Here is a 15041-nt window from a genome sequence, read left to right on the forward strand (position 1 = left end):
GTGTTGAACAGAATGGGAAAAAAAGATGTTGAGACACATGAACCAGTAACTATAGCTTTTGACCACTTCCATGTACCCCAAAAACAAGGCTTGGACTGTGCAATGCACATCTGCTTGTTCATGAAGTGTCTGGTGAAGCATGGAGACTGTTGGGTTTTAAATGGTAAGATTTCCCAATACCATGAAAATATTAACAAGAAGAGAGTGAAGATGGCTGCCAGTATCTTGGGAGAAATTGGTGCATGGAAACCAACTTTGGAAATTACTGACACACCGGAAGAAGGTAAGCAAGTACAAGAAGTTACAGACTCAGACGAAGAGGTTAAGCAAGTTCAAGATCTTACCGACTCAATCGAAGAAATATACTCAACATATAAGATTCTGTTGAAACATTAGATTAGTGCAAACACACTTATATGGTGTAGTTTAACATATGTTGTTAAGTAATTTAGTTAATCTGTGTAGGTCTGCTAATTGATTATCAAGACATCTTATAGTTACTGTAAATTTATGTCTGAAAGTCTGTTTATGTTCTGAAACAATTTGGAGGATATGTTTAGTACTAGTTTATTATGAATTAATATTACTATTAGTTATCAAGTGATTATCAAGTGAATGAATGGTTTTGTTATCAAAGTGAATGAATGTTGGTAGTAAAGATTGCAGGTATGCTCAGCTAATGGAGTTAACTTGTATATACAGATAAAACCATGAAAAAAATTTCTTTTTATTGAGCATCAACAATGGAAGTTGATCCATTTTTGGGATCAACAATGGGAGTTGATCCCGAAAATCAATGGGTCAAAAAAATAATTGATGAATAACTGATTGATTTATCATCAAGTGAATGAATGTTAGTAGTAAAGATTGCAGGTATGCACAGCTGATGGAGTTCACTTGTATATATACAGATAAAACCATGCAAATTTTTTCTGTTCACTAAGCATCAACAATGGAAGTTGATCCAATAATGGGGATCAACATTGGATGTTCATGCCATGACTTGGATCAACATTAGTATGTTGATACTGTTTTCATAGTAAAGATTGCAGGTATGCACAGCTAATGGAGTTAACTTGTAACCATGCAATTTTTTTCTTTTCAGTAAGCATCAACAATGGAAGTTGATCCAGTAATGGGGGATCAACAATGGAAGTTGATCCCCTGACTTGGATCAACATTAATATGTTGATATGTTTACATAGTAATATTTCCTGTAAAAAAACCAGTAAACCTGCAAAACTGACATAAACTGACAAGAATAACATTCATAAACAAATAAAACAGAATGTATGTCATTAAAAACACAACAAATGCAACAAGAAACTATAGGGAAAGCATAAAAATAACTAACATCCATGTTGATCATTCAAGAACTAGCATAAAAAGGTAAAAAGGAAGTTCAGAAAAATAGTAAATCATCCACTAAAACTTCAGAAAAACATCCTCCTCAAAAAGTTGATCATCCTGGAATTAGACTCCCTGCGAAACAATGGTGCACGAGGAGCCAAAGGAGATGTGCGACATCTACGACTGTTGTGGAAGCCAAGTCTCCCACACTGACCACACTTCCTTTTATTGCGAACTTTCTCTCGAGAACCCCTGTACCTTGAAGTAGTTGCCCTTCCAGCTGACTCTCGACCACCATTGGGAGGCAAAACATAACCTTCCTCATTAATTTTAGGCGGCCTCTCACTATCGGGGATAGGATAGATAGGACGAGCATACAAACCTCTATAGTACTCGGTGGTATAATACGGAATAATGTACTTATAAGGTTCATCTGGCCAATCTGCAACATAGCTTTCATCGAATAGGTGCAAGGGAAACTACGCTTTTTCCACCAATTATAAGTGAAAGTCCTAGCATCCAAGTCGACCGTGTGTTTTCCAGTAGGAGAAATTATTTCAAAGACTTTATCACTTGTTCTTCGAAACTTGTAGAAACGGCAGTAGGTCACCCTCTTGTTGAGCAGAGCTTGCATCCGGGGAGTAAGCCTTGAAGTACACTTATTAGACTCCACCAACCTCTTGTAGTTCTGCTCCATTACCTTAGCACGAATACAATCCACAAGCTCAAGTGCTGGAAGCCGCTTATCATGCTTAATCACACTATTAAAACTCTCTGCAATGTTCGATGTGTTCTCACCAAACCTTTCTCCTTGAAAAGCATGAGCTTCCCAGTTCTGGAATGGAATCTTTACCATCCAATCAATCACTGAATCAAGCTTGAGATTTCTCATACTCTTGGCAGAAGCATAAAACTTCTCCTTTGTTAAGGAAATGTAGCACTCTTCAAACAACTTCACAGCAGTTTGCCTGCTCTTTCCCTTTTGAACCGGAATATTCCCTTTCATGTGGTACAAACAGTAAGAATGGTAAGCCTTTGGTAATATCACAGGGACATGCTTCAATAGGCCAGCTCCACGGTCTGATATGATGGTCAGTGGACGGTCTTCCCTGATAATACCCTTCAAGTTGGTTAAGAACCATTCCCAACTCTCACAATTTTCGCAAGGTACAATACCAAAAGCAACTGGATAGATCTCTAGAAAATACAAAAAAAAAAACAAAGATTCAAAAAGTGACACACAAAAACTGAAATCCATGAACAAGTTATTGAGTGAACAACAAGAATTATGGAATGAACAATAGAAGTTATGTGATCAACAACTGCAATTATGGGATCAACATTTGAAATAATGGATCAACAACAAAAGTTGTGGGATCAACAACAAGAATTATGGGATTAACAACAGAAGTTATGTGATCAACAACTGAAATTGTGGAACAACAACAAAAGTTGATACAAAAAAAAGGGATCAACAACTGCAATTATGGGATCAACAACAAAAGTTATGGGATCAACATTTGAAATAATGGATCAACAACAAAAGTTATGGGATCAACAACAATAATTATGGGACGAACAAAGTTATGTGATCCATAGAATTGAAATCCAGAGACATATCAGACTATATTGTGTGATTCAACAACTAAAGTTGAAACATTTGATAATTAAAAAAAGAGAAAAAAAATTAAAAAACATACCTTGGTTACCAGCTTTCCCGCAAGAAACCATAAGACCTCCCTTAAACTTCCCAGTGAGAAAATTGCAATTAATAAATAACATCGGACGACATTAATTATTGAAACCAGTAATGTAAGCTTCTAAAGCAACAAAAAACCTCTGGAACTGCTTCGTTACACCATCATACTCAAACTTCACGATGCTTCTAGGATTATAACGTTAAATTGATTCTTTATACCAAACAAAGTCTGAATAAGAGTTGATGTCATCACCCCAAAGAGACTCATTAGTGAACTGTAAACCATGGTATGCCTGACTATATGTGAGATCAATACCATATTCCAGATGGAGCAGATCTTGGACATCAGTTGCAGTCTTCTTCTTCTTTGATGCTCGAAATTCATCCATTAAGATATCCTTCAGAAAAGACTTCGTCATCCTGACTTTTGCTGGATCAGAAGAAGCTAAATCACATGCATGCTCTTCGTGAAACGTCTTGCACTGAAACACACCTTTAGTATTGGCAACGAGAGATGCATGAAACCTCCAGCTACAATTTTGACTTGCCTTGTTCATACACCGCACAGTGTAACGTTTCGTTTCACTCTTACGTACGTCAAGTTTGTAACCACTATGATATTCATACTTCTTAACAGTATCACGACAATCGTTTTTACTTTCGAAAACCTTCCCTACTCCGGTTAAGATGTTGGCCCAAGCATCTGACTTCTTGGGGACCCTTTTGACCAAAGATGAATCATCCGTCAAATCTTCTACAATATCCACATTCTTGATAATGACGAAGAAGGAGCAACAGAAGAAGAAGAAGGAACAGAATCAACACAAATCTTAAACTGGATGTTAAACTTCACCACATCAATCCCTTTGGAGATGCAGTAGTGAATGAAAAACCTCAATCACACGTGAAATTCCATCTACAGTGTAACCAAAAAGTACGAGGTCTTCAGGGACATAAGGCCAGTATCGTTTCACCACACTAATCATCTCGCTGACAGTAGTTGACTCCGAAACAGCATGCGATACGGTCAAATTGGATAAAGTGAACCCTGCAACAGCCATCTTTGGCCTGCAACAATCAAAACAAATCAACAAAACTAATAAAACATAAAAGCAAAAACAAAATTTGTTATCGACAAAACAATGTTGACACCATAATCTGTCAACAACCAATGTTGATCCAATAAAAAAACATCTATCAACAACCATAATCAGAAAATTATCCAGGTTATTGCATCAACAACCAATGTTGATCCAATAAAACAGCTATCAACAACCATAATCAGAAATTTATCTAGGTTATTTGCATCAACAACGAATGTTGATCCAATAAAACAGATATAAACAACCATAATCAGAAATTTATCCAAGTTATTTGCATCAACAATGAAAGTTGATCCAACAAACCTGAATCAACAACCAATGTTGATACAAATAATCAGAATATTGTACAAATTTTCAGTGTCAACAATGAAAATTCTATGTCAACAACAAATATTTTAATACAAAAAAACAGCATAAACAGCATCATATGTGTTACTTTGCATCGCATTAGTATGCAATCGGTGCAAATGTGAATCTGCAACATGAAATACTACATGAACATACATGCTCCATGTTAAAAAAATTCACTGCAAACTAAACTAACCTAAGATACAAATTCAGATTACGTCGCACATCACTCGGGGGCTGCGCCCCCTCGTGAAAGATATATTCAATGTCGAACGTTAGATATGTAAACTGAGTATATAAACACTAACTTGTAACTTCTAATTGATTACACTAACTTGTAACTTCTAATTATACCAAAACTGATCAACATTCAGAATACTCAAAATAATTCTTCAACAATCAGTATTATCCAAATAATTCTCCTACTAACTCATCAACACTATGAAATTCTCCAGAATAATTCAAAACGAGAACTGGTTCATGCAAAATACATTGAAGCTAAAACTCAAACCTAACATTGAATTATGAGCCGATCTAAATAAAACAGCAGAAATTCAAAAATCAAAAACCGGAGATTGGAGATTGAAGAATTGAAGAATACATGTTTAAGATATGAATAACGATCTCGAATTCAAATAATATGTAAATGAACCAATCAATCCAGTAGAATCAAACACAAAGAATCAAGCTTCCAAAATCTCGACCTCTGCAACAGAAAATACAAATAAAACTGAAATCAAATATGAAGATTGAGATACTACAAATCGAACATGCAAATGTAAAATAAATCTCTACTCATCTTCAATCACGAATCGCCATTACCAATTTGTTTCAGAAAAACAGGTCGAGAAAATTTTGTTGATGAAGAAACAACATTCAGATCTAAAATTCAAAAGATACGAACGATGTTGATGAAAAGAGATTCAGCAGAAGAAGAAGATGATATTCTGATGACTAAATCTCTAGATTTCACATAAAATTTTCGAATTTTTTCTTCTCCTGATTTCAGCTGGCGGAAGAACGGTTCTCTCTCTCTCTGGTTTTCTTTGTTTCCGTCGGATCAAAAGTTTTTTGATTTTAGAATATTAATTATATACAAAGAGTAATTTAGTAATCTCAGAGAATTCTAATTGGACCCATGATGGGCTTTGGAGAGGGGTATTTTTATTGCTTCATAAGGGTAATTTTGAAGCCCGTCAAAAAGAGGGTCATTTATATAATTCCCACAAATTTGAATTACAAAACTGAGAAACTAAGGATAAAGAAACTGTAAATATCATCTCAGTACCCATGGAGAAGTTACAATGAGGACCACACAAACAGTAAAAAATCGATCCCGGTAAAGAAAACAGAATCATCTACGGAAATGGGCAACCAAATATCCAAATTATCGAAAAGCTCCTATGACTTGTCTTTTACATGTAAAGTCCTTCAGGCACTCCCTCTTTCTTCTTGTACATAACCTTCTCCTTTGCCTTCTTAAAGTCCAGATGCGTCACCTGAAAAACATCATTTTAATTCAAAATGATCATTTAAAAGCAGCCTTCTTATGTAGAATGATGATTCTAAAAAATGAAAAGTTTAGAGATGCTTCCACATGATAAAAATTAAACCAGGATGACAAAAAACTATGGTAACAGACAAATTGTTCCCCTAAAAAAAACCAATGGAGAACTCAAAAAGTATTTTGGCCAACAAATTCTTCTATAGCAGTGGAATGTTCAGACAGGAAATAATCGACCTCCAAAAGCAAAATCAAAACTAGTAGAGAGAAGAGACAGTTAGAAAGATGGTAAAAAAATAGATGCCCAAGTTTTACGTTTTCACTACTGTGCGACTAATAAGCTTTTCTTATGGAGTGCCCTTTGTAGCCCATTGGCATCAGAACCAAATTACATATACAGGCAAAGTAGTTGAAAACCTGATTTTCCATTCTTAAAAATTTGACAACTGTTAAAGCTCGCATATGAGCACAGAAATGGGAGATTAGAGAGTATGTACGCGTATGCAAGTGGGTTGCTGATCTTCATGTTCAGCTAAATTATAATCAGAGCACACCTAACTCAACAATCTTTTCACATAAATGCTTACCTTCATACGGCGTTCTCTTAAAGCAAGCAAACCGGCCTCGGTACATATAGCCTTAATATCAGCTCCAGAGAACTCATCCTTAGTCATCACAAACTCTTCTAGGTTAACATCATCTGCCAATGTCATCCTTGAAGTGTGGATCTGAATTTTCCAAATACACAAACAATTAAAACCAAAATCACGAAGAAAACAGAGGCGTTTATCCTGAATGAAGACAATATATAATTAAACTCAATTTGGGACAAAAACACAATGCAACAATATGTGATTGAGCAACACTAACCTGGAAAATGCGTCTCCTTGTTTTGGTGTCAGGAAGAGGGAATTCAATCTTCCTATCTATACGTCCAGGCCTTAGCAAGGCAGGATCAAGACTTTAGATTCTGTTTGTTGCAAGAATAACCTTGACATCTCCTCTTGAATCAAAACCGTCCAACTGGTTCAGGAGTTCTAACATGGTTCTCTGAATCTCACGTTGACCTCCTGAATGTGCATCATACCTAGTGGAACATAGTTAACAATTAAGAAACAGGCCAGAATAACATTCATGCCCACAAAATATATATATATATATAAAGATGTATAAGTTTGTAAGGGTACCTTTTCGTTCCAACTGCATCAATTTCGTCAATGAAGACAATGGAAGGTGAAAGGTCATCAGCAACCCTGAAAAGTTCCCTCACTAATTTTGGACCATCTCCCAAGTACTTCTGGATCAATTCACTTCCAACAACACGCAAGAAAGTAGCTGATGTTGAGTTGGCCACTGCCTGAAAGGAATATAATAAACATACATGATCAGGAAAAATATATAGAAGATGCCCTAAGATCAAGATGTCCCAACATCAAACTCGGTACTAAAAACTGAGCCACTGTAACGCAAAATAATTAAATTAAACAGGGTAAGCAAGAGTGAAGCCACCCTCATAAAACAACCATGATTTCCACTTCCACGTGCACCCAGTTTAAATTACTATGACTTCGGTTTAGCATAACTAGCACACGAAGACCAAATAGTACACATGCGATTGTGTACATATGGCAGGTCAGATACAGGCGAGAAAAACAGAAGTCTTTATTATTTGTCTTAACTAAAAGTAATACTCCCTCCGTTCCAAATTAATTGAGCTAGTTGTAGTTTGCACAATTTTTAAGGCAAGGAGGAAAGGAGAGTATTAAGGTAGTAATTCTCCCAACTAGTTTGGTCATATTTCTTATCGTAATAATAATCAATTAAAAGGGTAGTTTTAGAGATATCCCCATGATTAGTGAAATAGCTCAATTATTTATGGGACAAAATTTAAAACCAAATAGCTCAATCAATTTGGGACGGAGGGAGTAGTAATCAACGATTTTCAACATTGAAGAACACCGCTACCTAGTGTTACTTGAAAAGAAGATGAAAACAGAAGACTAAAAGAAAAGAAAAAGAAAGACTAAATCTGAACTTCATTTTTTCCTTTTCCTAGAGTAAACCATTGAGGCTCTTCTCAGATCATGCAAGTGCTGATATCAAACTAATCAGCAATTAGTCCAAAAAATCATCAAAATCATTTACCCAGCAATACAGCACAAGTATTTGAAAATTCCTTCCAATAGTTGTAATGAATCAAATTATTATCAACGACTTCCTAGTTCCTACCTAGTAGACCATCTACGAAATATATGTGAAAGGATAACACTTGCTAAAGCAAGCTCTATTTGTCTCACAAGCTACCAGCAGAAGGTTATCATATGACTAGTGCATTTCCAAAATCCCAACAAGAAACTAAACATAAATACCTCCATGTAACTCATTTGCAGCTAAAGAGCAGCCAAATAAACTAGGCCAATCTGCAGAAGCAATATAAATAAGAAGGGACGTGTTTGCACCTTAGCAAGTAATGTCTTCCCTGTTCCAGGTTCCCCATAAAGGATGACTCCCTTAGGAGGTTTGATACCAATATCTTCATATAATTCAGGATGAGTGAGTGGAAGTTCAACTGCCTCTTTAATTTCCTGAATTTGGGCATCTAGTCCACCAATGTCTGCATATGATTCCAGTGGTGCCTTCTCCACCTTCATAACAGACACCATGGGATCAACATCATCTTGAAGAAGCCCAACAACAGAGAGAGCCTGAACAGACAAAATAAACAGAATAAACACACACCGAATTACATTTTGAGTAATATTTCAGAATATGATAAAATTCTCAGGAGCCAATATTAATGTCTACTGGTGAACATATAGAGAAGAACTGCGCGTACAGGCATTACCGAAAACAAAGAAATTAAGAATATAAAATAGAGTGAGTTTAGAAAGCAAGATGACATAAAATAGAGTGAGTTTAAATAGCATCACCAGCTCCAGCTGTAAATAGAATCAACAGTCATTGGCTTCGATGACTAAAGCTTGTTGTGAATCACCTTAAACAGTGGAATGCATACAACAAAACAGATTACTCTGTGGAGCGACCTCAAAAGGTTTATTGATGTTCAAGTTTAAAAATTTCACCAAGGAAATACAGCAACTGAAACATATCCAGAGAAATTTTCAAAGACAGCACCTGAAGGAAAGATAATTCCTGGGCTGGAGGAATGACCATAAACATCTCCACACAATAGACAAAGTGTCACTTACTAATACACCAGGGAATCAAGAAAAGTTTCTACAGGAGGAATACTTTAACTTCTCATTACTCTTAGTTCCCTACTCACTCGCTGAACCCTTCCAAAAAGAACATGTCAATACATCCAATATGCAGATGAGACCAACTACAATAAATAAAAAAAACCTATAGCGATTGACAGATGGGTAATACTAGAGAAGCCGTGATAATTCAAAGAACTTGCATTACATTATCAGATCAGTAACTACATACCGTATCTGGAATTTTCCATGTTAACGAAACTACTTGCACAGTCCACTACCACATTCTATGGTTTTTAGCTTTGAAAATGCTCCAACAAGTTACAAGTAGGTTCGAAAAGAGAAAAAGTAACAATAATTATTAACCCAATGAATATTCTCTCTGTAAAATCTATATAACAAATCTTACCGTAATTAAAACACGTGGGATCCAATGATCCATGACATTCACAACCTAGATCAAGCCATATCTTCAAAAGGGTTCTACAAAAGAATCCTATGGAATTCTCTCTGTGGGTGTAGCATCACTCAAAAAGTAAGCCAAGAGTGGCAATAGTCACTTGGTTTAGCTCAAAACTCAAAAGTAATGCTACACCCACCGAGAGAAATCCCTAGGATTTTTCTGTGGAATCTTGGGATGATCTAAGCTACGAATGTTAGAAATCACTGGATTCCACATTCCAAATCAAGGTAAGATTTGGTCATGCCTCCCAGGTGGTAAAGATATATTGTTAGTACAATACTATTCGGTAATCTCGAATAACCCGGTACCAATTGCAAATTGAATACTTCTGTTCCTTTTTACTAATTCAATAGCTAACTAAATGGTAAAATGGTACCTGGAATCTAGAGAACAACGCAAAACTATTACCGAGGTGCAGGACTGGGGTCTGGTTTGCTACAGAATATAGCATCAAATCAATGGTCAAATAAACAACAAATCTCTGCACCCCATACGGTAGACCCTAAACAAAACTAAGAACTATTGGGACATATTGTCCATAATCTGGTAGGTTAGGATTCTTCTGCTTACAAGAGATCCCATTACCCTTCCCATATAATGTCATACTTCTTAAACATCATTTATATGACCAAACTTGACACAAATGGTGTACAATTGACATTATACTTTCAAATACAATGTCAATTAGCATTACCAGTTGTAAACAGATAATGGAATGCATGCAACATAACAGATTACTCAGTTGAGCGACCTCAACAAGGTTCGCTCAAAAATGAAAATTAACTTCAACGAGGAAATACAGTAGTTGAGACAAATCTTTAGGAATTTTTGAACAAAGCAAATGATAATTCCTGGGCTAGAGGAATGATCATAAACATGTCCATATTAGACGCTTACTAGTATACCCGGGAATCAAGAAAAGATTCTATAGGAGGAATAATTAACTTCTTAATGAAACGTCATTCACTACTCTTACTTCCCTACTTACTCACTGAACCCTCCCAAAAAAAAGAAAAATGTCAATACATTCAATATGCTGATGAGACCAATTTACAAGAAAAAAATCTACAGTGATTGACGGATGGATAATACTAGAGAAGGGATGATAATTCATAGAACTTGCACTGTTTTTAGTTTTAAACATAGCTTCAACTCCCTCCACCACCAGTATTCTTATAAAAAGGACCAATAATCCAGAAAAATGCGACCTACAGTTCACCATCATACCATGGAAGTCATTCTTATATACTCTAGAATCACTCAAAAAAACCTAATCTGAACTTCTTCCACTCAAAACACCTACACATTCTAATCAAATTTTGCAGGTATTATACCTGCCTCGCAGAAGTATTTTAACAAAACAAAAATTGAAGTTCTCAAATTGTCCAAAGCTTAAATCCTAAAATTCAATTCTAACCTAGAAAACTCCAATCTAAAATCAAGTAAACACAAGCCCTAATTCACAAAATCAAAATACTATACTGAAAAGAAAAAAGAGTAGGCGCCTACCTTATTATGCATCAGAATAGCACAACCAGGTTCAAGTTGATCTTTATCAACAAAAGACATAATCCCAACATAATATTCAGGCCCAATAGAAGAAGAAACAATAGCATGATTATCATCAATAAGTTCTTCAAGACTACCAACACTCATAGGTGAACCTCTTAAATCATCAACTTTAGATCTATCTTCTTGGTTCTTATCTTCATGTGGTTTCAATCTCTCTTGATTAGACACAAATTCTTCTTCCATTAACAAATAATCTTGTATCCTTTCAAGTTTTAATAACCTAAGTTTACATTTAGTTAATGGTTTCACTGCAGGTAATCTTGCTGCTGCTGTTTCCGATCCTCTTTGTTTTCGCTGTTTACGACCGATTCTTGTTGGTGGAGGTGGTGGTTCGAACTTCTTCTCTTTCTTGTTGTTATCACCATCGTTTCCTCCTGGTGCACCTCCTCCCTGTTTGTTCAGTCCGCCTGGTGTTCCTTGACCCATGTTTCAGATCTGATCTGTTCGGAGAAGAATTTCTTGAAGATGGAGAAATTAGTGGTTTCAGAAATTTGGAGTGGAAATTAGGGTTTATATAGAAGATACCCATCTTTCTGATTTTATTCTTTCAAGTGAAATTTCTTGAAGATTAAGAAAGGAATAAGTGGTATTTGAGAAATTTGGGGGAGTAATACTGGACTGCTTTATGGGGGAGTAATACTGGACTGCTTTATGTTGCAAATGGGAAACCAGATATTTACTGAGCTGAATGGTTTTAGAATGCCGGCTCGGCAGAAACCAGTGATGAGTCTGGTGACACACTTTCAACAACCATGTTCATGTGTGGTCAATGTATAATACGGGCAATAGCCTTACTCTAGTTATTATCCAAAAAAAAAATTGATATAAAGAGGTGTTTCGATAGGCGCAATGTCTTACGATGGAATCCAAGCAATTTCAAACTTGGAAAAGTGTGGAATGTCACAGTCTAATAACCTTTACGTTATTCAAAATAACGTTTTTCATTAAAATATTATTAATTTTTTTTTCCGACAAACTCCAAGCATGATTCCTTATTTAAGAAATTATATACACGTGTTTTTAGAGGAAGTTGAGAAAAAAATATATGTTAAATTTCAAATCTCTTGAATGAAGGTACAATCCAACCTCGATAAATGAATGTTCGATAAATGAATAATCTCGCCAAGTGAATAATTTTTTCCGATCCCGACTTGGGCCAAGGTGATAAATGAATAATCTCGCTTAATGCATTGATGAATAAAAAAATTGAAACTTTAAAGGCCCTATAAAAATATAAACGAATAATCACTAAATTTCATATAAAATATATATATAAGAATAACCTAAAATACATAATCAGCAAATTTTGCATAAGAATATACGTGAAATAAACTCAAAAAAATTCATCTATGATTGTTTATCTTTTTCTTCCACCCAAACCAAAATGCATCGCATCTTTCGATTTTATATAGAGGTGTTGATGAAATATGTGAAGTGTCAAAAAGTTTAGCTGGGGAAGCTTTACGAATAACATATTCATACAGAGCTCTGAGAGGGCGTATACTCTGTCAGAGATTGTTAAATGAGCTTTCACGATTCCTAAAATATGAGTTTCACGTACATTTCTAAAGTCGTGTCAAAAACATGCGAGATCATGATTTTACGATTTTAACCGTTATTGAAAATCCACCATTAACAAGTATATTTTATTATTTTTTTGGGAAAAAAATTTATTAGTTTTGTTTAGTGGGGTTTTTATTGAATTTTGGGGATTATATAATATTTGTGGGACCATTATATTTGTTATAATAACTAAAAAGTAAGAGAGATAAGTAAAATACAAATTAAAAACTTACCTAGCGATCAAGTGTGGACCGATGGAGGTGGAGACTTTACCGGGAGATTTACTCTCAACCGAGCGGTTGAGACTCCATTGCTCGGTAACTACTCGACCTGGCCTGACTAAGTGGAAAATTTGTCACTTTCCCATGCCCGTAGTAGGTGCAAAAGTGGAAAACTTACTGCTTTTGCATACCCATAGGAACCGGCCTAAGTCATAATCTCCCCCAGTTATATTTGACAAAATCTATAATGGATGTCAGATCTGGTATCACCTTTTAGCTTTTATAACTATTTTACTTTTCACTTCTATCTAGAGGAAAAATTGAATTGGCGATTATAGTCATGACTGTGGTTGCTCTAAATTAATCTTTACTTTGAAAATTACTTTGATACCTTTTTCACTATCCGAATCTAATTTACTCCAAATCTCTTATTTAATTTTGGTTTACAGACACTATTTTCCCATAATCAGTTAGGTTTAAAATCAAAACCTACCTGATTTTGGATGATGATCTTCATATGTTAAGAACACTACAGTAAAAACTCCATTAATTAATAATCGATATTTAATAAATTATCTTAAATAATACTTTTAGCCGGTCCCGAATCGGGGACAACGTACGAAATTAATAATTCGCTAAAATTATAAAATAATCCATTTTTGATTACCTATATAGACCCCGTATGAAGTATAAATCAATAGTTGATTATATGTATATTCAATACATTAATGATTTACGAAGATCTTTCGAAAAATGACTCAATTGTCTTTTGTTTTTTGTTAAAATCAATATCACATTGAGTTCATCTATAATTTTTCTTATCATCGTAATAATTTCTAGTGTTTCTTTCTCGTAGGTCGAGAAGAAATTATTCAATGTGATTGACGCTTTAATAGCCTCTTTACGTGAAGGAGGCTCTACTGTAGATCTTTCATCATGTCCTTCCACATAAAGTAATACATTGAACACAAGAATCATAATGAAGTGGAAGATCGAATGGCTTTTTGTATGGGCTGTCATAGGCTCAACAAATTAATAAATATATTTCCCACTAATTAACTGGTAATATAGCGGTAGTAAGAGATCGTTCCCACAGAGAGCTGTGTAATTGATAGGTTATTTGATCAGCAAAATAAAGTAAATAACAAAGGGGGATTTCGATTATGAGATAAATAAAAAGACAATAAGAACAAAGGGATGATTAAGGAATCCTTCGTCATTACCAAGCGTTAACAGGATTAGAATACTTATCTATCTTCCGTTAGAACCATTCATCACCAACCGTAGAATAGCAGGTACGCTTAGCTATCCCCAAAACTCCTTGTATCACCGGCTAACAGGTACGCTTAGTCACCGGATTCTATTCAACTGAGCCGCCTTGAGGTACGGTTACAAGGTGTAACTCACCGAACGCTTTAGGGTTTGTGAATTTAGGTTTGATTCCAGCAGTTAAACTCAGTATGCTCGGTTCACTTATTGGTGTTGTTTCCACACACAATTGCTTTACAAAATCCCTCTGCAAGGTCTCATATTTTCTACTTGTGTAGGAGATGCACGACAATTACGGATCGCTCAACTCACTACTAGCAATAGAATGATCAATAGACTAATCTGGTTGCGCCCCCAAAGCAATCTAAGAATCGATCATAAACCCTAGATATAATGAAAACAAACGACGATGATTAAAACTTCAAATAGGTTTGTATTATTAATAAAGCTTCACGCTTAGAACATTGAATTCATCCTTAATCAACAAAGGATTTAGCTACTCATATTACAAAGAAGATGATAATGGTGGTTTCCCCCTAAAGGGGTAAACCATAGGTTTTGATGTAGAACTTGTGATATGAGATTCGATGCTATTTTTACATAACCTAATACCTTTTTATAGGTTTACATTGCTTGGCCTTCACGTATTTAGTTCGGTTCAAGAACTCGACCCGAAAACACGAACTAGCACCCCAAACGTGACCTTAGGCTTTCCAAAGTGTAAATACACG

General features: G+C 35.4%; 1 protein-coding gene and 1 pseudogene across 1 annotated transcript; both read right to left on the minus strand.

The window, feature by feature from the left end:
* Window positions 1-1433: 1433 nt before the first annotated feature.
* Window positions 1434-3132, minus strand: LOC113325862. The gene is made up of 3 exons (XM_026573729.1): window positions 3051-3132; window positions 1924-2547; window positions 1434-1792 (listed from the first exon to the last, which is right to left on the minus strand). The coding sequence occupies exons 1-3, from the start codon at window positions 3130-3132 to the stop codon at window positions 1434-1436; spliced, it is 1065 nt and encodes a 354-aa protein (XP_026429514.1).
* Window positions 3133-5675: 2543 nt separating this feature from the next.
* Window positions 5676-11899, minus strand: LOC113325885 (annotated as a pseudogene).
* Window positions 11900-15041: the final 3142 nt, after the last annotated feature.

This window comes from Papaver somniferum, unplaced genomic scaffold (assembly GCF_003573695.1).
Source record: "Papaver somniferum cultivar HN1 unplaced genomic scaffold, ASM357369v1 unplaced-scaffold_0, whole genome shotgun sequence".
NCBI lineage: Eukaryota > Viridiplantae > Streptophyta > Magnoliopsida > Ranunculales > Papaveraceae > Papaver > Papaver somniferum.

Excerpts from the sequence above, each read along its gene's own strand:
- LOC113325862 (XM_026573729.1), bottom strand. The coding sequence starts at position 3,132 with ATGTTATTTATTAATTGCAATTTTCTCACTGGGAAGTTTAAGGGAGGT. Across the intron at positions 2,548-3,050 it reads CGGGAAAGCTGGTAACCAAG|AGATCTATCCAGTTGCTTTT; the intron begins GTATGTTTTTTA and ends TGTATTTTCTAG. Across the intron at positions 1,793-1,923 it reads CTACAAGTTTCGAAGAACAA|ATTGGCCAGATGAACCTTAT; the intron begins GTGATAAAGTCT and ends GCTATGTTGCAG.